At 58.1% G+C, this 23144-nt stretch overlaps 1 protein-coding gene across 1 annotated transcript; it reads left to right on the forward strand.

The window, feature by feature from the left end:
- Positions 1–1092: 1092 nt before the first annotated feature.
- On the forward strand, positions 1093–22501 carry RPS6KA4 (ribosomal protein S6 kinase A4; the record flags this gene model as incomplete). The annotated part of the gene is made up of 16 exons (XM_080692129.1): positions 1093–1147; positions 1213–1284; positions 1873–2279; positions 3312–3419; positions 3575–3655; positions 3728–3831; positions 3931–4081; positions 7714–7878; positions 11489–11617; positions 12408–12701; positions 14178–14351; positions 14445–14639; positions 15114–15273; positions 15404–15567; positions 16126–16307; positions 22363–22501. 16 exons carry the CDS (start codon positions 1093–1095, stop codon positions 22499–22501), a joined length of 2580 nt encoding a protein of 859 aa, XP_080548255.1.
- Between the last annotated feature and the right edge of the window lie 643 nt (positions 22502–23144).

The following is a 23144-nucleotide window of genomic DNA, read 5'->3' on the forward strand; positions in this document are numbered from 1 at the left end:
CTGAGTTGCAAAGGGACTTACTAAGTAGCTGAGGCTGGCTTCGAACCTTCGTGATCCTCCTGTCTCAGCCTCCTAAATGCTGAATGCTGAGATTACAAGCGTGCGCCACCACGCCCGGCTCCTGGCATAGCTTTTTGAGGCCTAGTCCCAACACCGTCTTAGCCTCCCCTGGCACCAGGAGCTGAAGGCCGGTCTCAGTAAGAAACACTGGCAGCGGCTGTGTGAGCAGCGGCTGGCTTATGGGCTGCGCAGCTCTTGGGGGCCAGGCTGGGCATGGTGCTGCAGGCCTGTCATCCCAGTTCTTGGGAGGCTGAGTCAGGAGGATGGCAGGTTCCAAGTCAACCAGCGTGTGGTATCTTAGTGACAGAGACCCTGTTTTAAAATAAGAAATAATAAGGGCAGCCAGGCTTGGAGGCAAACTTGGGTAATCCCTGTACTTGGGAGGCTGAGACGGGAGGGTCGCAGGTTTGCGGCCAGCCTCAGCTACTTGGAGAGGCCCTCCGCAATTTAGTGAGACCCTGTTTCAAAGTAAGAATAAAAATTGGGCTGGGGGGTTGGGCGTAGCTCAGAAGGGTTCCACTCCCAGGACTGAAAAAAAAAAAAAAAAAAAAAAATCAAAACCAAAGAAAGAAATAAGGACCAGGGTGTAGCTTGGAGGTTTGGAGATAGAATGCTCCGGGGCTTTAATACTCACTACCACCAGAGAAAGAGAGAGTTTGGGGTCAGCCTGGGCATCTTAGCCAAACTAAGGAACAAGGGATGTGGCTCCAGGGCAGAGCCTTCTGGGTTTAATTCCCCCCCCCCCCAAAAAAAAGGCCTCGGGCTGAGTCGCCGCTCACTGGGGCCGGCTGGCTGGCGCGGGCGGGACCCTCGCGGGCCTGCGGGCACATCGGGTGACCCCGGGGCGCCGCTCCCTCGGTGTCCGGTGTCCAGCGCTGGCCGCCGTCACGCTCCGGGCGCCGGACTCGGGCCGGGGCGGGGGCCCAGCCGGGAGGCGGCGCCCAGAGGCGGCTCCAGGAAGCGCCCGCCCCGCAGAGCAGAGCCGCCATGTAACCCGCCCGCCCCGCGAGCTGCGCGGGCCCTGACCGCGCCATGGGGGACGAGGACGAGGACGAGGGCTGCGCCGTGGAGCTGCGGATCACCGAAGGTGGGTGCCGCGCGGGCGGCGGGCGGCGGGGGCCGGCGGGGAGCTCACCGCCCCTGTGCCCGCAGCCAACCTGACCGGGCACGAGGAGAAGGTGAGCGTGGAGGACTTCGAGCTGCTCAAGGTGCTGGGCACGGGAGGTGAGGACCCCGTCCGCCGGCCCCGGGCTCCTCCCTGCAGCCGCGGGGGCCTGGGCCGCCGCCCGGAGGCCCCCCACCCTTTCCCGGCACCGCGCGCCCGCCGCCCCGCCCTGCGGTGCCAGGGTTTCATGCCCACTTCCAGGGCGCTCCACGTCGACATCATTCTTCCTGCAAGATCCTGTGTGTGCATGCCCCCCGCCGCCGCGGCCTTGGGGGCTCGCGCCCCTCCCAGTGACTTGCACGGCTCCTCCCCTCCGCGGCAGCCCCTCGCATCTTTACAGACCCCCCAGCCCCGCTGGGTCCGGAGCAGCCCGCTCCACCTCCGCTCGCTCCCTCCCTCCCTCCCCGGCTCGCTCCCCGCACAGGTTTGCACACGCCCCGCCCCCGCCTCCTGGAGGTGCGTGCCGGGGCTGGTGTGCACACCCCTTCCCTGGCTTTGCCGAGCGCCCTCCTGGGGTGTGTGTGTGTGTGTGTCTTCACCTCCTAAGACTCTGCCGGCACCTTGCACACCTGCCTCTCACCTGCAGTCCGCACGCCCACCCCTCCCGGCCGCAGCCGCTCACCCACCCCTGCCCGCTGCTCCCACAGCCTACGGGAAGGTGTTCCTGGTGCGGAAGGCGGGCGGGCACGACGCGGGGACGCTCTATGCCATGAAGGTGCTGCGCAAGGCGGCCCTGGTGCAGCGTGCCAAGACACAGGAGCACACGCGCACCGAGCGCTCGGTGCTGGAGCTGGTGCGCCAGGCGCCCTTCCTGGTCACACTGCACTATGCCTTCCAGACCGACGCCAAGCTGCACCTCATCCTGGGTGAGGGCATGCCCCTGGGTGGCTGGGGCCGGGCGCCCCGAGGGCCCGAGCCTAAGTCTGGCGCACCCGCAGACTACGTGAGTGGCGGGGAGATGTTCACCCACCTCTACCAGCGCCAGTGCTTCAAGGAGGCCGAGGTGCGCGTGTACGGGGGTGAGATCGTGCTGGCCCTGGAACACCTTCACAAGGTGGGTGGCCCGGCGGCTCTGGGCGCCGGTTCAGCGAGGAGCCTGTGAGGGTCTCCTTTCCCACCCTGGGCTTCCTGCGGTGGTGGGGTCTCCTTCCTTCCCCGTGCCTCCCGGGAGGGGCTTTCCCCTCCATCGGGAACTTGGGGCTGCCTGTATAGAACTTCCTCTCACAGAGACTTCGAAACTGGACTCCGGAGGCCTCCCTGGAAGGGGGCTCTTCAGTGGGCGTGGTGATGCCCGCCTGCCTGTCAGCCCAGTATTTGGGAGGCTAAGATAGGAAGAGCGCAGGTTCGAGGCCAGCCTCAGTAACTTGGCTGGACTCTAGACACGCTAGCAAAAGCCTGTTTCAGAATTCTTACAAAATGGGCCGGGCGTGGTGGTGGCGGCGCACGCTTGTCATCCCAGCGTTCGGGAGGCTGAGACGGGAGGATGGGGGTTCGCAGATGGCCTCGGGTACTTACTGAGGCCCTCTGCAACTCAGTGACTCTGTTTCAAAATAAAGAATACAGGCCGGGCGTGGTGGCGCACGCTTGTCATCCCAGCATTCGGGAGGCTGAGACCTGGAGGATCGCGGTTTGCTGACGGCCTCAGCTACTTAGTGAGGCCCTCTGCAACTCAGTGAGACCCGGTTTCAAAATAAAGAATAAAAAATAGGGCAGGGGGTGTAGCTCGGAGGTCGAATGCCCCTGGGTTCCATCCCCAGACCTAAAAAAAAAAAAAAAAAAAAAAAAAGCAAAATAAAGAATACAACATAGGGCAGGGGTGTAGCCCAGAGGTAGAGTGCCCCTGGGTTCAGTCCTCAGCGCAGCGTGCATGACAGACGCAGAAGGGGGCTGTGGGCCTTTCCACACTGACTCTGCCCCGGGGCCTCTGAGCCCGTCGGTGGGCCGCAGGTGCTTGTCCCTCCAGGGTCCTTCCTCCTCTGGGCCCCTCCTGGCCTGCGGAGCCTCCGGGGGCAGGTGGCCCGCAGGGCGCCACCTGGCGGCCGGGGAGGGCGCCGCGGGCGGTCAGCGGTCCTCTTGCCCCCGCTAGCTGGGCATCATCTACCGAGACCTGAAGCTGGAGAACGTGCTGCTGGACGCGGAGGGCCACGTCGTCCTCACCGACTTCGGCCTCAGCAAGGAGTTCCTGACGGAGGAGGTGAGTGGTCCGTCCGCGGCGCCCCCTCCGTCCTCCGCCAGGCCCGCCCTGCCCCGCGCCTGTGTTCTGGGGGTGCAGAGTGGACGGATCCAGAGGTTCACGCCCAGCTCGGGGCGGGAGACAGGGTGGGTGAGCCGGTCATCTCGCCCTGCCAGAAAGAGCGGACGTTCTCCTTCTGCGGCACCATCGAGTACATGGCCCCCGAGATCATCCGCAGCAAGGCGGGGCACGGCAAGGTGGGTGGTGGTGGGGGGCGCCGGGGCGCCGGGGCGCTGGCGCGGGCGCCCCTCACCCGGCCCTGCCCGCAGGCCGTGGACTGGTGGAGCCTGGGCATCCTCCTCTTTGAGCTGCTGACCGGGGCCTCGCCCTTCACGCTGGAGGGCGAGAGGAACACGCAGGCCGAGGTGTCCCGGTGAGCGGCCGGGTCGGAGGGCGGCCGAGGGGTTGCGGCCGGCCTGGGCTGGGGGGCCCCCCCCCCCCGCCGCCCCTGACACCCCGCCCATCCTCCCAGACGGATCCTGAAGTGCTCCCCTCCCTTCCCCCCTCGGATCGGGCCCGTGGCGCAGGACCTGCTGCAGCGACTGCTCTGCAAAGACCCCAAGAAGAGACTGGGCGCCGGTCCCCAGGGTGCGCAGGAGGTCAAGGGCCACCCCTTCTTCCAGGTGAGGCTCCTCACTCTGCCACCCCACTTTCCCTGCATGTGCCCAGGCCGCTGTGGCTCCGGTGGGGGACAGCGGAGGGAGGGATGAACACGGCCACGCCGCACCTGGGAACTCGGATCAGGAAGCCGGTGTAAAGCCCACGCCCGTCTTCCCAGATTTTGGGCGGCTGAGACAGGAGGACCACAGGCTCTAGGACAAGCCTCAGTAACTTAGCGAGACCCTGGTTTTTATTTATTTATTTATTTATTTATTTATTTATTTATTTATTTATTTTTGTGGTGGCGGGAATGGAACCCAGGGGCATTCTACCTCCAAGTTACACCTCCAGCCCTATTTTTATTCTTTTTTTTTTTTTTGGTGGTACTGGGGTGGAACCCAGAGGCTTTCTACCTCCGGGCTCTACTCCCAGACCTTTTTTTATATTTTATTTGGAAACAGGGTCTCACTAGGTTGCCGAGAGCCTCACTAAGTAGCTGAGGCTGGCTTTGAACCCGTGTGATCCTCCTGTCTCAGCCTCCCAAGCGCGGGGATTACAAGCCTGTGCCACCATGCCCGGCTTTTTATTCTTTATTTTGAAACCGGGCCTCACTAAGTAGCTGAGGCTGTCCTCTAACTGCGATCCTCCTGTCTCAGCCTCCCAAGCACTGGGATGACATGCGTGTGCCACCATGCCTGGCCGCCGTGTTTTTCTGTGTATATCAGATTTGCCACTTGTCTGATGTGGTCACAAGAGCGCCCATTTCTGGGTACTTACTGTGGCCAAGTACTGTGCTCCCCCCCAGCCCACCTCCAGTCCCTTGGCAGCAGCCCCGGCTGACAAGGGCCCCTGGGAGTGTTCTCGGTGGGAATCCAAGTCTCTGAGCTGAAGCACCTCTTTGCAGAAGGGGTAGGGAGGTGGAGTGGGGAAGGGGCGAGCCCTGATCGTTCCTTCAGTGAATCCCTTAATCCCTGAGGCAGGAGGGAGGCAGGTTCAAGGCCAGCCTGGGCAACTTGGCAAGACTCTGTCTTGAAATCAGATAAAAAGGCTGGGTGGGGGGTAGCTCAGTGGTAAGTGCTTTTTAGCAGACACAAAGCCCTGGTTCAACCTCTCTAGCAGGGGAAAAAACACCAAAAAAGAATTCCTGGAGCCCAGCCTGAGCCAGACTGAGAGGCCCCTGGCTCCTCCAGGCCTGGCGCTCGGAGGGCTGTCCCTCCCTGGGTTCTGCCCTCTCTACACGGCCTCCTTGGTGACAGCCGTGCAGAGGCCCCGGTGGCAGAAGGGAGGCCATGAAGCCGGAGTCCAGCATCTGGCCTGCAAGTGGGAAAACTCCAACTCAGAATAGCGGAGCCACTGGGATGGAGCTGGCTGCTGGCAGCAGAGATCAGAATGGACAGTGGCCAAGCCGGGCGCGGTGGCGCACGCTTGTAACCCCAGCATTCGGGAGGCTGAGACAGGAGGATTGCGATTTGTGGCCAGCCTCAGATACTTAGTGAGGCCCTCTGCAACTCAGCGAGACCCGGTTTCAAAATAAAGAATAAAAAATAAGGCTGGGGGTGTCGCTCGGAGGTAGAATGCCCCTGGGTTCCATCCCCAATACCACACACACACACACAAAAAAAAGGACATTGGCCTAGAAAATATAGATGTGGCTTTGTTTTTCTTCTCACATAAAAAGAGTCCAGAGCCGGGCGTGGTGGCGCACGCTTGTCATCCCCGCGCTTGGGAGGCGGAGACAGGAGGATCGCGCAGGTTCGAAGCCAGCCGCGCTGGCGTAAGAGACCCTGTTTCAAAAATATAAAAATAGGTCTGGGAGTGTAGCCCAGAGGTAGAAGGGCTTCCAGGAACCCCAGTACCACCAAAAAAAAAAAAAAAGTCTAGAGGTTGGCAGGCCAGGGCTGCGGTGGCATCTTCACCGTGCCATGGTGGCTTCAGGAATCCAAGCGCTCGCGATCTCCCCCCACCCTCTTTCCTCCAGTCCTAGCCTGAGGCCTCCGTCCCCAGGGTTGTTTTGTGGCCCACATGGCTGCTAAAGTTTTTGCTCTGTAGCCGCTTGCCAGGCAAGACGCGGGGAGAAGAACGGGAGAAGGGCACTTGCCAGCCGGGCCTGGGGGTGCACGCGTGTAATCCCGGTACTTGGGAGGCTGAGACAGGAGGATCGCAGGTTCGAGGACAGCCTCAGCAAGTAGTGAGACTCAGCAACCTAGCGAGACCCTGTTTCAAAGTAAAAAAGTAAATAAATAAAATGGACCGGGGGTGGAGCTTGACGGCAGAATGTCCCTGGGTCCAACCCTCAGCGCTGCACAGATACAAAGAAAGGCACTTGGTAACTGCTTTCCTCCGAAAGCTCTTTTTCTGGACTCCTGTCTGACAATTTTTGCGTACAAGTTACTGAGCACCCCTGGCTGCTTTATTGCTGTCTTTTAACTTTTAACTGTGCAAGTGTTGATTTTTGGAATAAAATTGGGACTCTGGTGCTAAGAAAGACAAGGAGAACAGACCAGGGTAGACAATTAACAGGCGCCGCCATGTCAGCTGAAGTATAAAGGGTGCGTTTTCACTCCTGCAAGTAAGAAGTCCACGCAGGGCACAGTGATCTGGCTTCAGGGAAGGCTGCATCCAGCATCCAGGAGCAGAGATTATGTCTCTTGGGTCCACGTTTCTTTTTCTTTCTTTTTTTTTTTTCAGTACCGGGGATGGAACCCAGGGGCATTCTACCTCTGAGCTACACCCACAGCCCTATTTTTAATTCTTATTTAAGGACAGCCTGAGAAAGATTTGCTTTTTTTTTTTAGTACTGGGGATGGAACTCAGGGGCATTCTACCAAGCTGCACCCCCTGCCCTATTTATTATTCTTTATATTGAAACAGGGTCTCACTGAGTTGCAGAGGGCCTCACTAAGTAGCTGAGGCTGGTCGCGAACCGCGATCCTCCTGTCTCAGTCTCCCAAATGCTGGGATTACAAGCATGTATCACCATGCCCTTTTTTTTTTTTTTGAGGGCCTAGGGATGGAACCCAGGGGCATTCTACTCTGAGCTACACCCCCAGCCCAATTGTTTTATTCTTTATTTTGAAAGAGTCTCACTGAGTTGCAGAGGGCCTCACTCCGTAGCTGAGGCTGTCCTCGAACCGGGATCCCCCTAAGCCTCACAAATGCTGGGATTGCAAGCGTGCGCCATCACACCTGTCTTTTTTTCTTATTTTTTCTTTCTTTCTTTTTTTTTTGTGGCACTGGGGGTGGAACTCAGGGGCTTTTCTACCTCCGGGCTATACTCCCAGACCTATTTTCTGTTTTATTTGGAAACAGGGTCTCACCGAGTTGCCGAGAGCCTCACTCAGTAGCTGAGGCTGGCTTGGAACCCGTGCGATCCTCCCGTCTCAGCCTCCCAAGCGCGGGGATCACAAGCGTGCGCCACCACACCTGGCAATGCTTGGCTTTTAAGATTTACTTTTTTATGCCGATTCGATTGCAAGTTCCAGAACAGAGAGCGGTGGAATGGCGGCTCTCCAGAGGAGCTGGGATTCTGTTAAGAGAGAGGGAGGGAGCAGAAGCTGGGGAGGCCCCAGTGCCAGGCCCACGGGGGGCGGGGGGCGAGTGGAGAGGGATCGCCATTGCTGCCCTTTCACCTCTGGCGTGTGATTCGGTCTCCCAGGGCCTGGACTGGGTCGCTCTGGCCGCCAGGAAGATTCCGGCCCCGTTCCGGCCGCAGATCCGCTCGGAGCTGGACGTGGGCAACTTCGCCGAGGAGTTCACCCGGCAGGACCCTGTCTACTCCCCTGCGTGCAGCCCGCCGCCCGGGGACCCTCGGATATTTCAGGTGAGTGGGGACTCGCGGGGCCCCAGACGCAGGAGAAGCGGGCCACCTCAGCTCGGGCTGGCTGCGGCCGCTGCGTGGACCCCGTTCCTGACCAGTGCAGCACCCCCCACCCCGTACGTCCACTTCTGGGGGACCCAGAGGGATCCGGGATCCGTTATAGAGACCAACAGAGCGCGGGGATCCAGTGGTTCATGGCTTATCTTGTGTGTGTGTGTGTGTGTGTGTGTGTGTGTGTGGTCCTGGGGATCGAGCCCTGGGGCATTGTACCTCTGCCCTACGCTCTCAGCCCTATTTTATTTTTAGTTAGAAACAGGGTCACGAGCCAGGCGTGGCGGCGCACGCCTGTCATCCCAGCATTCGGGAGGCTGAGACGGGAGGATCGCGGTTCGCCGACAGCCTCAGCTACTCAGTGAGGCCTTTTGCAACTCAGTGAGACCCGGTTTCAAAATAAAGAATTAAAAATAGGGCAGGGGGTGTGGCTTAGAGGTCAAATGCCTCTGGGTTTCATCCCAGACCCACCCCCCAAAAAAAAAGAAACAGGGTCTCACGAGGCTGATGAGAGTTCGTTTGCAGAGGCTGTGGTTGAACCTGCGATCCTCCTGTCTCGGCCTCCCAAGTACAGGATTATAGGCGTGCACCACCAGGTCCAGCTCATGGTTTATCTTTAAACTTGGCATTAAGTTCTCCTCCATCCCATCATCTCCTTGTTATATAAAATTACTGCTTTAAATTACTCAGGTGTGACACCGGGCATAGTGGCGCACACTTGTAATCCCAGTACTTGGGAGGCAGACACAGGAGGATCATGGGTTCAAAGCCAGCCTCAGCAACTTAGCGGGGTTCTCAGCAACCTAGCGAAACTGCAACCTGTTTCCAGATAAGAAAAAGGAGCCGGGCGTGGTGGCGCACGCTTGTACTCTCAGTACTTGGGGGGCTGAGACAGGAGGATCGCAGGTTTGTGGCCAGCCTCAGCTACTTAGTGAGGCTCTCAGCAACTTAGTGAGACCCTGTTTCCAAATAAAGAATAAAAAAATTGGGCTGGAGGTGTAGCTCAGATGTATAGATGTATAATGCCCCTGGGTTCAACCCCCAGAACCACACACACACACACACACACACACACACACACACACACACCACGTCTTTTTCATTTGCTTAACTGGGCGTGGTGGCACATGCCTATAATCCAAGTACTTGGAAGGCTGAGACAGGAGGATCACAGGTTTGAGGCCGGCCTCAGCAACTAGGGAGACTCTGTTTCAAATTAAAAAAAAAAAAAATGGATGGTGGTATAGCTTGAAGGTAGAACACCTCTGGGTTCAATCCCCAGCATTCCCTCTCCCCCCAGAAAGAATGGATTAATTGGTCTCCTTTTTGAGACTTAGAATTGACAGCTCTGTGTTCCAATGTCGTTGCGTTGTCTCATTCTAACGGGAAAGTTCGCTTTTGCGACTAATTTGTGTATAATGATTCCAAACTGTGCTGTGAGCCAGGCCTGGGGGCGCACACCTGTAATCCTAGTGCTTGGGGGGCTGAGACCGGAGGATCGCGGGACAGGACAGTCTCAGCAAGCAGCGAGACTCTTATCAACCCAGTGAGACCTTGTTTCAAAGTAAAATTTATTTATTTATTTATTTTTGCGGGTCTGGGGATGGAACCCAGGGGAATTCGACCTCCGAGCTACACCCCCTGCCCTATTTTTTATTCTTTATTTTGAAACCGGGTCTCACTGAGTTGTGGAGGGCCTCACTAAGTAGCTGAGGCTGTCCGCGAACCGCGATCCCCCGGTCTCAGCCTCCCGAATGCTGGGATTGCAAGTGTGCGCCGTCGCGCCCGGCATCCCAAAGTAAAATTTCAACAGGGCTGGGATGTAGTTCAGGGGTAGACTGGCCCTGGATCCATCCCAGCACTGCCCCCCCCCCAGCACTGGTCACCTACGATGCTCAGGCACTGACCTGCCCTTGGAGATGTCAGCAAAGCTACAGACGTGATCCCGCCTGCGTGGAGTATGTATTCTAGCGCATAGTGGGGATACTTTTAATTTTTGGTGGCTGAACCCAGGGCATTCAACCTCTGAGCTACACCCCAGCCCTATTTTAATTTTTTAAATTATTTAAAATTATTATTATTATTTTTTGGTGGTACTGGGGGTGGAATCCAAGGGCTTTCTACCTCTGAGCTATACTCCCAGACCCATTTTATATTTTATTTGGAAACAGGGTCTCACTAAGTTGCTGAGAGCCTCACTAAGCAGCTGAGGCTGGCTTCGAACCCGCGCGATCCTCCTGTCTCAGGCTCCCAAGCGCGGGGATTACAAGCATGTGCCACCACGCCCGGCAAACTTTTAAAATTTTGAAACAGGATCTCGGTATGTTGCTACAGCTGGCTGAGAACCCGTGACCCTCCTGTGTCAGCCTCTCAAGTACCAGGGTTACAGGCATGAGCCACTCTGACCGGGGTTACATTTTTAGGAGACTGCACACTGTTAAAGTTCCCCCTGGAGAGCCGGGCGTGGTGGCGCACGCTTGTCATCCCAGCATTCGGGAGGCTGAGACTGGAGGATCGCGTTTTGCCTACAGCCTCAGCTACTTAGTGAGGCCCTCTGCAACTTAGTGAGACCCGGTTTCAAAATAAAGAATAAAAAATAGGGCAGGGGGTATGCCCAGAGGTCGAATGGGCCTGGGTTCCATCCCCACACCCGCACCCACACACAGAGTTACCCTTGGGAATCTTAGAATTTGCCAGTTCTTGGGTGTTTAGGGAAGGCTCTGTTTGCATTTCCTCAGTAGCCCCGCCTTGCAGAGAAGGCCAAAGTCTGCTTTGAAAAAACAGAATAGAGCCAGGTGTGGTGATGCGGACCAGTAATCCCAGTACTTGAGAGGCTGAGACAGGAGGATCGCAGGCCCCAGGCCAGCCTCAGAACAGAGAGAGCTTCTCAGCAACCTAGTGAGACCTCGTTTTCAAACAAAATATTAAAAAGGCATGGGGTAGCCGGGCTTGTAATCCCAGCATTTGGGAGGCTGAGACAGGAGGATCCAGGTTTGCGGACAGCCTCAGCTACTTAGACCCTTTGCAACTCAGTGAGACCCTGTTTCAAAATAAAGAATGAAAAATAGGGCTGGGGTGTGTGGCTCAGAGGTAGAATACCCCTCGGTTCCAATAGGGCTGGGGGTGCAGCTCGGAGGAATATCCTCGGTTTCATCCCAGTCCTGAAAACAAAGAAAAAAACTCCCAGAAAACCAACATGGAATAAAACATGTCTGTGATGCCGGGCGTGGTGGCGCACGCTTGTAATCCCTGCGCTCGGGAGGCTGAGACAGGAGGATCGCACGGGTTCGAAGCCAGCCTCAGCCACTTAGTGAGGCTCTCAGCTACTTAGTGAGACCCTGTCTCCAAATAAAATATAAAATAGGTCTGGGAGTATAGCCCGGAGGTAGAAAGCCTCTTTTTTTGGTGGTACCCCCAGTACCACCAAAAAATAAGAAAAAAAAAAAAACCACCAAAAAACTAAAAACAAAACATGCCCGCGAGCCCTGCGCCCACGGGGGTGCAGCGGCCGCCCTGCGCCCTCCCTGGGTCCGGCTCCCTCACTGCCCCTCCCGCCCCGCAGGGCTACTCCTTCGTGGCGCCGTCCGTCCTGTTCGACCACAGCAACGCGGTGATGAGCGATGTGCTGGGGGCGCCCGGCGCCGGGGAGCGGCCGGGCCGAGCGGCGGTGGCCCGGAGCGCCATGCAGCAGGTGGCGTCCTGGGGGGGTGGGCGCCATGCAGCAGGTGGGCGCCATGCGGCGGGTGGGCGTCCTGGGCGGGTGGGCGCCATGCAGCAGGTGGGCGCCCTGGGGGGGTGAGCGCCATGCGGCAGGTGGGCGTCCTGGGGGGGTGGGCGCCATGCAGCAGGTGGGCGCCCTGGGGGGGTGAGCGCCATGCGGCAGGTGGGCGTCCTGGGGGGGGTGAGCGCCATGTGGCAGGTGGGCGTCCTGGGCGGGTGGACGCCATGCAGCAGGTGGGCGCCCTGGGGGGGTGAGCGCCATGCGGCAGGTGGGCGTCCTGGGGGGGGTGGGCGCCATGCAGCAGGTGGGCGCCCTGGGGGGGTGAGCGCCATGCGGCAGGTGGGCGTCCTGGGGGGGTGAGCGCCATGCGGCAGGTGGGCGCCATGCGGCAGGTGGGCGTCCTGTGGCGGGTGGGCGCCATGCGGCAGGTGGGCGCCCTGCGGCAGGTGGGCGCCCTGGGCGAGTGGGCGCCATGCAGTAGGTGGGCGCCATGCAGCAGGTGGGTACCCTGGGCGGGTGGGCACCATGCGGCAGGTGGGCGCCCTGGGGGGGTGGGCGCCCTGGGCGGGTGGGCGCCATGCAGTAGGTGGGCACCATGCAGCAGGTGGGCGCCCTGGGCGGGTGGGCGCCATGCAGTAGGTGGGCACCATGCAGCAGGTGGGCGCCCTGGGCGGGTGGGCGCCATGGGGCAGGTGGGCGCCCTGGGGGGTGGGCGCCCTGCGGCGGTGGGCCGGGCCTGCTGACGCCCCCTCCCCTGCAGGACTCGCCCTTCTTCCAGCAGTACGAGCTGGACCTGCGGGAGCCCGCGCTGGGCCAGGGCAGCTTCTCCGTGTGCCGCCGCTGCCGCCAGCGCCAGAGCGGCCAGGAGTTCGCGGTCAAGATTCTCAGCCGCAGGTGGGGGCCGGCCCGGGCGGGGGGCCGCGGGCCCGGGGCGCCCCTCAACGCCGCCCCCGTCCCCAGGCTGGAGGCCAGCACGCAGCGCGAAGTGGCCGCCCTGCGCCTGTGCCAGTCGCACCCCAACGTGGTCAGTCTTCACGAGGTGCACCAGGACCAGGTGATGGACTGCAGGGCCCGAGGGCGGGCCGGGGGCGGGGCCTAAGGCGACGTGGGCGGGGCCTAAGGCGATGTGGGCGGGGCCTGGGGACAGGGTTGGGGGGACAGGGAGAGAGCGGAGCAGGGACACCAGGGAGAGGTGGCATTTGAGGGGATTAGGGGAGTAGGTCCTCAGGACCATGAGGCGGGGCTGAGTGTGCAGGGGGCAAGCTTTAAGCGGGTGAGGTTTTATTTATTTATTTATTTATTTATTTATTTATTTATTTATTTTTGTGATACTGGAGATTGAGCCCAGGGATATTCTACCCCTGAGATCCACCCCTAGCCCTATTATATTTTAAGTTTAGTTTTTAACTTTTTATTATTATTATTTTTTTTCCGGTGGTACTGGGAGTGGAACCCAGAGGCTTTCTACCTTTGGGCTATACTCCCAGACCTATTTTATATTTTATTTGGAAACAGGGTCTCACTAAGTTGCTGAGAGCCTAAGTAGCTGAGGCTGGCTTCGAACCTGTATGATCCTCCTGTTTAAGCTTCTCAAGTGTGGGGATTACAAGTGTTCACCACCACGCCCGGCTAATTTTTTATTAAAAAAATTTTTTTTTGCGGTACTGGGGATTCTACCTCCGAGCTATATACCCAGCCTGATTTTTTTATTCTATATTTTGATACAGGGTCTCACTGAGTTGCAGAGGGCCTCACTGACAGCCGAGGCTATCCGCGATCCTCCTGTCTCAGCCTCCCAAATGCTGGGATTACAAGCGTGTGCCACCATGCCTAGCTATATTTTTATTTTGAAACAAGGTCCAGGTTGTTGAGAGTCTCACTACTTACGGAGGCTGTTCTTGAACCTGTGATCCTCCTGCCTCAGCGGCCCAAGTACTGGGATTACCGGCATACGCCACCAGGCCCTGGAGGGTGTGGTTTTAAAATGGCAAGGAGCTGGCTGGCCTCGGTGGCGCACGCTTGTGATCCCCGCGCTTGGGGGGCAGAGACAGGAGGATGGCGCAGGTTCGAAGCCAGCCTCGCGCGCTGGCTTAGGAGACCCTGTTTCCAAATAAAAATGTAAAAATAGGTCTGGGAGTGTAGCCCGGAGGTAGAAGGGCTTCCAGGAACCCCAGTACTACAAAAAAAAAAAAAAAAAAAAAAAAAAAAAAAAAAAAAAAGCAAGGAGCCTGGTGGCTCAGGCCTGTAATCCAGGGCTGGGAGGAGGAGCCAGGAGGAGCACAGGCTTCCAGGCCAGCTTCAGCAATTACGGGAGGCCACATCAGCTCAGTGAGACCGCGTTTAAAAAAGGCAGGGGGTGCAGCTTAGAGGTGGGATGCCCTGGGACTTAATCCTCGGTAACCTTCCCAAGGAAGGGATCCTGGAAGGGGCAGACCTGAGAGCCTGGTGCTGGGGTGGCCTGGAGGCGGGACTGGAGCGTGCGTGCGGGGTCCGGGAACGGGGCGGTGACCAGGGCCCGCCCGGCCCGCAGCTGCACACGTACCTGGTCCTGGAGCTGCTGCGGGGCGGGGAGCTGCTGGAACACATCCGTAAGAAGCGGCACTTCAGCGAGTCGGAGGCCAGCCAGATCCTGCGCAGCCTGGTGTCGGCCGTGAGCTTCATGCACGAGGAGGCGGGCGTGGTGCACCGCGACCTCAAGCCCGAGGTGGGCGCGGGGCCCGGGCGGCCGGGCGGGCAGCGGCCCGGGGCCTGCCGCTGACCGCTGACCGCTGGCCGCTGGCCGCCGCCGCCCGCACAGAACATCCTGTACGCCGACGACACGCCCGGCGCCCCGGTGAAGATCATCGACTTCGGCTTCGCGCGGCTGCGGCCGCAGAGCCCGGCGGGGCCCATGCAGACGCCCTGCTTCACGCTGCAGTACGCGGCCCCCGAGCTGCTGGCGCGGCAGGGCTACGACGAGTCCTGCGACCTCTGGAGCCTGGGCGTCATCCTGGTAGGAGGCGCGGAGCCGGGGTCAGAGGTCGTGGGATGCGGAGCAGCTGGGGCTGGGGACCCCCGGGGCTGGGGACAGGGGTCTGCCTAATACAGAGTAGGGCCGCCGTGCTGGAGGGTTGATGCAGCTGCGTCTTAAAGGGTTAGAAATTAGGGTTCATGGAGCCGGGCGGTGGCGCACGCTTGTAATCCCAGCGCTTGGGAGGCTGCGACAGGAGGATCGCTGGTTCGAAGCCAGCCTCAGCTACTGAGTGAGACCCTGTTTTCCAAATAAAGTATAAAATAGGTCTGGGAGTATAGCCCGGAGGTCGAAAAAGGCCCCGGGTTCCACCCCCAGCAACCACAAAAAAAGAAAGAAAAAAAAGTTAAGGCTCATGGCGCCTGGCTCTCGGGAGCGCCTCTGGTCCGGGTGGGTGGGCTCCCGGCCGGCCTGCGCCCTGCCGCTGGCCGGGGCTCACTCCTGCATCTCCCCCAGTACATGATGCTGTCGGGGCAGGTCCCCTTCCAGGGGGCCTCGGACCAGGGCGGGCAGAGCCAGGCGGCCGAGATCATGAGCAAGATCCGCGAGGGCCGCTTCTCCCTGGACGGGGAGGCCTGGCAGGGCGTGTCGGAAGAGGCCAAGGAGCTGGTGCGAGGTGCGGAGCGGAGCGGGGGTCGCACGCCCGGCTCGGGGTGGGGGCCACCGAGTGTCTGTCATGCTGGGGCCGGGCGGTGGGAGGAGGAGGAGAGAGGCCCCTCCCCAACACCTGCGCGCCCCTCCTCCAGGGCTGCTGACCGTGGACCCCGCCAAGCGGCTGAAGCTCGAGGGGCTCCGGGGCAGCTCGTGGCTGCAGGACGGCAGCGCGCGCTCCTCGCCCCCGCTGCGGACGCCCGACGTGCTGGAGTCCTCGGGGCCGGCGGTGCGCTCGGGACTCAACGCCACCTTCATGGTAAGGGGCGGGCACCGGGAGGTGGGTCTTCTAGAAGCGGGGCCTCCTGGTGGGCGGAGCCTCCGAGTGGGCGGAGCCTCTAGAAGCCGAGCCTCCGGGTGGGTGGGGCTCCAGAAGCAGTCTCTGGGGAGGGCGGGACCTCTATAAGCGCGGCCTCCTGGTGGGCGGGGCCTATAGAAGCAGTCTCCCAGTGGGCGGGGCCTCGTGGTGGGCGGGGCATCTAGAAGCAGTCGCGTGGTGGGCGGGACCTCTAGAAGCAGTCTCTGAGTGGGCGGGGGCCTCCTGGTGGGCGGGGCCTCTAGAAGCAGTCTCCGACTGGGCGGGGCCTCGCGATGGGCGGGGCCTATGGAAGCAGTGTCAGCGTGGGCGGGGCCTCCAGAGGCAGCCTCCTAGTGGGCGGGGCCTCCTAGTGGGCGGGGCCTCCGGAGCTGGGGCCAGGCGCTTGCCAAGGTCCTCTGGCCCGCCCCGGGGCCTGGCTTTTGGGGAGCGGGAGGCGGAGACCCGCAGGGTGGGCGGGCAGGGTCCCCTAGCGGGGGACTCGCTCCTTGCTTCCCACAGGCTTTCAACCGGGGCAAGCGCGAGGGCTTCTTCCTGAAGAGCGTGGAGAACGCGCCGCTCGCCAAGAGGCGCAAGCAGAAGCTGCGCAGCGCGGCCGCCCCCCGCCGCGGCTCCCCCGCCGCCGCCAAGGGGGGGCCCCGCCGCGCCAACGGCCCCTGCCCCCCTCCCGGCCCCGCGCCGCTGTGAGCCCGCCCCTCGCAGCCGGGCCGCTCCCCATCCCCAGACAGAGCAGACGTATTTTTATAAGCAGAGAATTTTTTATGTCCTACCGGGTAGACTTAGGATGCAGGGAAGGAGGGGCGGGCGGGGCGCGGCCCCAGCAGGGGAGGGCCCCCTCCTCCCCAGGCCCTGGAGGGCGCCCAGCCGTCACTTTATGGACTTTGTGCAATGATCTCCGCAAAGACCTGTGTTGGGGGGTCGGGGACCTCTGGGCCCCCCTGAAGCCTCGGTCACAAGGAGGCAGGCTGCCCCCTGAAAGGGGAGCCCCGCCCCACCCACTCCGCGCACAGCTGTGCCCGCCGAGCGCGGGCTCGGGCTGGGCCGGGCATCCAGGTCAGTGCCTCTGCCCGTCCAGGCTGTGCCTTTGACTTTAAAATAAAGGTCCACCCAGCGCTGTGTGCCTGTGTCCGCTGCCGGGCGTCTGGAGGGCCTGGGGCAGACGGACGGGGGGGGGGGGACTTGTCATCAGCGGGGAGGGCAGGCAGACCGGGGGGGGGGGGGCAAGAACTTACGCTCTGCCCTCGGCCTTGACGTGAGGAGCAGGAGGGCCGGACTCTGGGCCTGCATGTGTCTCTGGACAGCTCTGCCGGGCAGCATTTAGAATTCTTTTGGCTGTAGAAAACCCAACCTGAAGCCGGGTGTGATGGCGCCGCACTTGTAATCCTGGTACTCGAGGGAGGCTGAGACGGGAGGATCTGAGTTTGTGGCCAGTCTCAGCTACTCAGTGAGGCACTCTTTGACACTGTTTCAAAACTAAAATAAAATAAAGGGCTGAAGGGTGTGGCTCAGAGTTAGAATGCCCCTGTGTTCAATTCCCAGTACTGCAAAAACAAATCAAAACATCCCGATTATGCTTACTCAAAACTCATGATTTTTTTTTTTTTTTGTACCAGGGATGGAAACCCAGGGGCATTCTACCTCCAAGCTACACCCCAACCCTATTTTTTATTCCTTATTTTGAAACAGTTTCACTGAGTTTTGGAGGGCCTCACTAGTAACTGAGGCTGTCCCAACCCGCAATCCTCCTGTCTCAGCCTCCCAAATGCTGGGATTACAAGTGCGCGCCACCATAACTGGCTTCTTTATTCTGTCTTTGGTGGTGCCCATGTCTGGAGGACTGTCCTTGGGGCACAAAGGGGGGCAGGGTGCCAGGTGCTCTAGACGCCAATCATCAGATTTCAGGGCTATTATTCTCCAGGGCCATCTTGAGCTGCAAGCTGATTGGATCTATGTAGGTCACGTGCCCACTGTGAGCCAATCAGGATGCGGATGCTGGTTTGCTTAGATGTGGGTGATGGACTTCTCTCTAGAAGCCCACTGTGGGGCGGAGGTGAAGGGGGCAGGGTCGATGGTACCAGGCTTGCCTGAGTCGCCCTCACGTCGGTCTTGATCCGAGTGCGAGGGCCTTGGCCCCTGTCAGAGAGGTCTGAGCTGCTCCCTGGGAGATCCTTGCTGGGCCGTCGTGTCCGCAGGCCAGTTGTGACCTGCAGCTTTGCCTGCCCGTGTAACGTGGGATCCTGCCAGCCCCCACCCAGGGCCCTCCTGAACAGCACCCTAGGTGGCCTCCCTGTTGCTACCCAGGGACCGGTCCCTTTCAGCCCGAGCTTTGGAGAGATGCCTGGAGGCCGGGGGGGTCTGCACTTGGGCCCCAGGTTCCAAAGTCCTGGCTAAGCCGGGCGTGGTGGCGCACGCTTGTCATCCCCGCGCTTGGGAGGCAGAGACAGGAGGATCGCGCAGGTTCGAAGCCAGCCGCGCGCGCTGGCTTAGGAGACCCCGTTTCTAAATAAAAATGTAAAAATAGGTCTGGGAGTGTAGCCCGGAGGTAGAAGGGCTTCCAGGAACCCCAGTACCACCAAAAAAAAAAAAAAAAAAAAAAAAAAAAAAAAAAAAAGTCCTGGCTAAGCCAGGCAGGCGGGCCAGCAGGGAGTCAAGGGCAGTTGGGTTTGGGGAGGCACCAGGTCGGGTCCCATCCTGGTGGTCTGAGAGGGCAGGGAGAGCCCAGGACAAGGCCTGGGGAGGGGGAGAGGGGAGACATCTGTCATTCTACTTCTGTGTTATGGATGGTGCCACCCTGACAAGTCACCCAAAGGCTCCAGGCTTCCCCATCTGTCAAAAGGAGGAACCAGAGAATTCACAGACGTGAGTGCGGTCTTCCTGCCAGCAAATGTCTACCAAGATTTAGGAAGTCTTCAAAGCGCAGGGCCCTGCGGTGTGGGAATCTCATGCAAGGACCGGAAATTGTCATGGAAATGGCGCGTCAAAGATGCCCCTTAAGCCGGGCGCGGTGGCGCACGCTTGTCATCCCCGCGCTCGGGAGGCTGAGACAGGAGGATCGCGCAGGTTCGAAGCCAGCCACGGCTACTTAGTGAGGCTCTCAGCAACTCAGTGAGACCCTGTTTCCAAATAAAATATAAAATGGGTCTGGGAGTATAGCCCGGAGGTAGAAAGCCTCTGGGTTCCACCCCCAGGACCACCAAAAACAAAAACAAGAAAACAAAGATGCCCCTTAATGATTTTGTGTTTGTTTCAAAAAGTAAATTTAGAGCCGGGCTTGGTGGTACACGCCTGTGCTCGGGAGGCTGAGACAGGAGGATCGCGGTTCGCAGACAGCCTCGCCTACTTAGTGAGGCCCTTTGCAACTCAGTGAGACCCTGTTTCAAAATAAAGAATAAAAAAATAGGGCTAGGGGTGTAGCTCAGAGGTACAATGCCCCGGGGTTCAATCCCCAGTTCTGCAAAACAAAACAAAACAAAAGAAAACCCTAGAGAAAACTCTTCTGCGTGCCCTGACCCGCAGTCACCAAGCCCCGCTACCAGAAGGAGCCGATGCCCGCAGTTCTTACGCAGCCTCTGGGGTAGCCACGTCTGCATGTAAGGACATGTTTGGGGCAGGAGATGTGGCTCCCCGGCAGAGCCCTCGTCCAGCACGCGGGAGACCCCAGGTTGCGTCCCAGCAGCACACAGGCATGCATGCAAACACCACAGTAATCGAGTATTACTTTTAGGAAAAAAATATAAGCACAGAGGAGGGAAGAAGATGAAAAATAAACATCTGGCATTATTCTCCATAGATAATCTTAGTTCCTTAGTATGTGTGGTGCTGGAGATTGAACCTCCCTATGGGCATTCTACCTCTGAGCTACACCCCCAGCCCTGTTTTATTTTATTTTTGTGGTACTGGAGATGGAACTCAGGGGCATTTGAGGCCAAATGCCCCTGACCGAGCTACACTCCCTGCCCTATTTTTTATTCTTTATTTTGAAACAGTCTCACTAAGCAGCTGAGGGTGGCCACAAACTGCGCTCCTCCCGTCTCAGCCCCCTGAATGCTGGGATTACGAGCGTGCGGCACCACGCCCGGCTTATTCTTTATTTTGAAACAGGGTCTCACCGAGTTGCAACGGGCCTCACTAAGTAGTAGCCGAGGCTGTCTGGAGACCGTGAGCCTCCCAAATGCTGGGATTACAAGTGTGCGTCACCACGCCCAGCTCTATTTTATTTTTTATTTGGAAACAGGGTCTTGCTAAGTTGTGAGGGGCCTCACTAAGTTGCTGAGGCTGGCCTCGAACCTGCAGTCCTCCTGTCTCAGCCTCCCAAGCCCTGGGATCACAGGTGTGCTCCACTAACCCGGCTTGTTCTTAAACATTCTGATGCATGTTCTTTCAGATCTTTCTTGATACAGATTTTAATTGAAATGGCATTAATATGTGAATAGCCTTTCAGGCTAAAACTCAGAAATCGTGTGTATCTTTCTATGTCAGTGGTTATTATGTTTTACAATTCTCTTTTGGGAGTCAAGTGATATTTCTTTGTCTGGATATGCCAAGATCTATTTAGATCATTTCTATTTTGGGCTCTTGGACAGTCTTCAGTCCCCTTGCTACTGTCAACAGGGCTGCAGTGAACATTTCCCTACCTATATCTTTTGCTAACCTGTCCAAATATTTTCTTAAGCTACATTTCCTAGAAGCAGAATTAATTGGCTACAGGCTATGCCCGTGTGTACACTATTTATTTATTTTGGTATTGGGGCTTTGAGCTCAGGCTCATTCTACCTCTGAGCTATACCCCCATTTCTTTTCTTTTCTTTTTTTTTCTTTTGAAATAGGGTCTCACTAAGTTGCTGAAGGTATCCTTAAATTGCTGAGGCTGGCCTCGAACCTGTGATCCTCTTGTCTCAGCCTCCCAAGCACTGGGATTACAGATGTATGCCACCATGCTGGGCCCATGCACTTATTATTATTATTATTATTATTATATTATTATATTATTATTATTATTATTATTATTATTATTATTATTATTATTATACTACGGATGGAATCCAGGGGCATTATACCTCTGAGCTACACCCCAGCACTATTTGTTTATTCTTTATTTTGAAACAGGGCCTCACTAAGTAGTTGAGGCTGTCCGAGAACCGTGGTCCTCCTGTCTCAGCCTACCGAATGCTAGGATTACAAGTGTGCGCCACCACACACAGCTTGCACATTTTATTTTATTTTTTGCAGTCCTGGAGATGGAACTTAAGGGCATTGCACCTTCGAGCTACACACCCAGTCCTATTTTTATTTTATTTTATTTTATTTTATGTTTTGCGGTACTGATATTGAACCCAGGAGTATTCTACCTCTGAGCTACATCCCCAGACCTTTTTATTTATTTTGAAACAGGGCCTCACTGATTACATAGCTTCGCTAAGTAGCTGAGGCTGTCCGCGAACCTCGATCCTCCCGTCTCGGCCTCCCGAGTGCTGGGATCACGAGCGTGCGCCGTGCTCCCTTGCAGGCCTGCTTGTAGGCCTGTGTGCACATTTTAAAGGCTTTGCCTGTTCATGCTCCAGATGCCCTTCAGAAACCTTCTGTGAGTTGTAGCAACGCGGGCTAGCTCCCAGAAGGGCTGCCGCCTTTAAAACGAAATGACACATCTCCCGCCTTTAAAACGAAATGACACATCTCCCGCGCCCCCAGCCGAGCCTGCCCTTGCCACGGTCTGCTTGGCAGTGCTCCCGGAGGCGCAGATGCCGCAGCCATGGGCTCCTCCCTCCCTGGGGGGTGTGGCTGAGCCCTGGCGCTGGGTGGACCACCAGAGGGAGAGAATGGCGGAGGAGGGGAGAGTGACCCCCATCCGTGTGGCGCTGGGTTTCCAGGGAGCGGGGGTGCAGTGAGGGCCATTGGAGGGGTGTAGGGAGGAGCTCAACAAAAATGCGAGCAGAAAGCCGGGCGAGATGGCACACACCTGTAACCCCAGTGCTTGGGAGGCTGAGACAGGAGGATCGTGGTTCACGCCAGCCTCAGCTACTTAGTGAGGCCCTCTGCAACTCAGTGAGACCCTGTTTCAAAATAAAGAATAAAAAAATAGGGCTGGGAGTGTAACTCAGAGGTAGAATGTCCCTGGGATCAATCTGAAGAAAAGAAAAGAGAAAAAAAAAAGAATAAAAGAAATATGGAGCCGGACATGGTGGCGCACGCTTATAATCCCAGCATTTGGGAGGCTGACTGGAGGATCATGGTTCGTGGACAGCCTCAACTACTTAGTGAGGCCCTCTGCAACTCAGTGAAACTCAATTTCAAAATAAAGAATAAAAAAATAGGGCAGGAGGTCAAATGGCCCTGGGTTCCATCCCCAGACCTGCAAAAAGAAAAAAAATAAAAAATAAAAAAATAAAAAATGGAGCTGGGGGTGTAGCTTGGAGGTAGACTGCCCCTGGGTTCCATTCCCAGGACTGGAAACACACACACACACACACACACACACACACACACACACACACACAGGCAGAGCTGCAGTGTGGGTCAAACCGCTCCCAAGATGTGCGACGTCACCAAAGCCATTCCTGTCTGAGAACGAGGGGCACAGAACACCACTGGGCCGCGGGGCCAGGCGGGCCAGGCTGCCCGCGGCCTTCCCTAGTCTGAGAGCTGGCTCAGGTGAGCCGGGGAAGGAGAGCGGATGCTCCTCCCTGCCCGGAGCCCGAGGAGGGTGCTGAGGGCGACCCGGACCTGGCCTTGGTGGGGCAGGAGCGTGTGGTATGTGAGCGGCTGTGGCCGCGAGGCTGTGTGCCAGTGTGCCAAGGGCTGTGAGCACGTGCGTGTGCCCAGCATGCGAGGGGGCGGCGCCCATGGGCACGAGAGCTGGAGCCCACGTGAGCGTTTGTGATTGTGTAAGCCTGAGTGTGTGGGTGTGTACACGAGTGAGCTGCCTGTCCAGAATGTGTGGGGCGAGTGTGTTGGAGTGTGGGGACTGTGTGAGTTTGTACCCATGCCTCTAGCTGGGCGAGATGGCACACGCCTGTGATCCCGGCGCTGGGGAGGCTGGCACAGGAGGATGGCAGGTTCAAAGCCAGCTGCAGCAATTTAAAAAAGCCTTCTGCAACTTAGTGGGCCCCTGCTTCAAAATAAAAGAATAAAATAGCTACTGGGGGTGTAGCTCGGAGGAAGACTGGCCCTGGGTTCCAGCCACAGTACCTAGATAAATAAATAAGGGCTGTGGGTGTAGCTTGGAGGCAGAACACCCTTGGGTTCAGTCCCCAGTAGCAAAAATATAAAAATAAAAAGGGCTGGGAGTGTAACTCAGAGGCAGGATATTCCTGGGTTTGGTCTCCAGTATCACCTGGGTGATACGGGCATAAAACACAGTCTGTGCTCTTTGAGTGCAGTGTCTGTGTGTATACAATTTTTTTTGTGGTACTGGGGATACAACCCAGGGGCATTCTACCTCCAAGCTACACCCCCATGATAGGTCGGGTTCCCTCCCTTCCCTGCAGTGGGGACAGGAGATGGAACCCCGGGAGCCAGAAGTG

The sequence above is a fragment of the Muscardinus avellanarius genome (assembly GCF_963383645.1).
Source record: "Muscardinus avellanarius genome assembly, chromosome: 1".
Classification (NCBI taxonomy): domain Eukaryota; kingdom Metazoa; phylum Chordata; class Mammalia; order Rodentia; family Gliridae; genus Muscardinus; species Muscardinus avellanarius.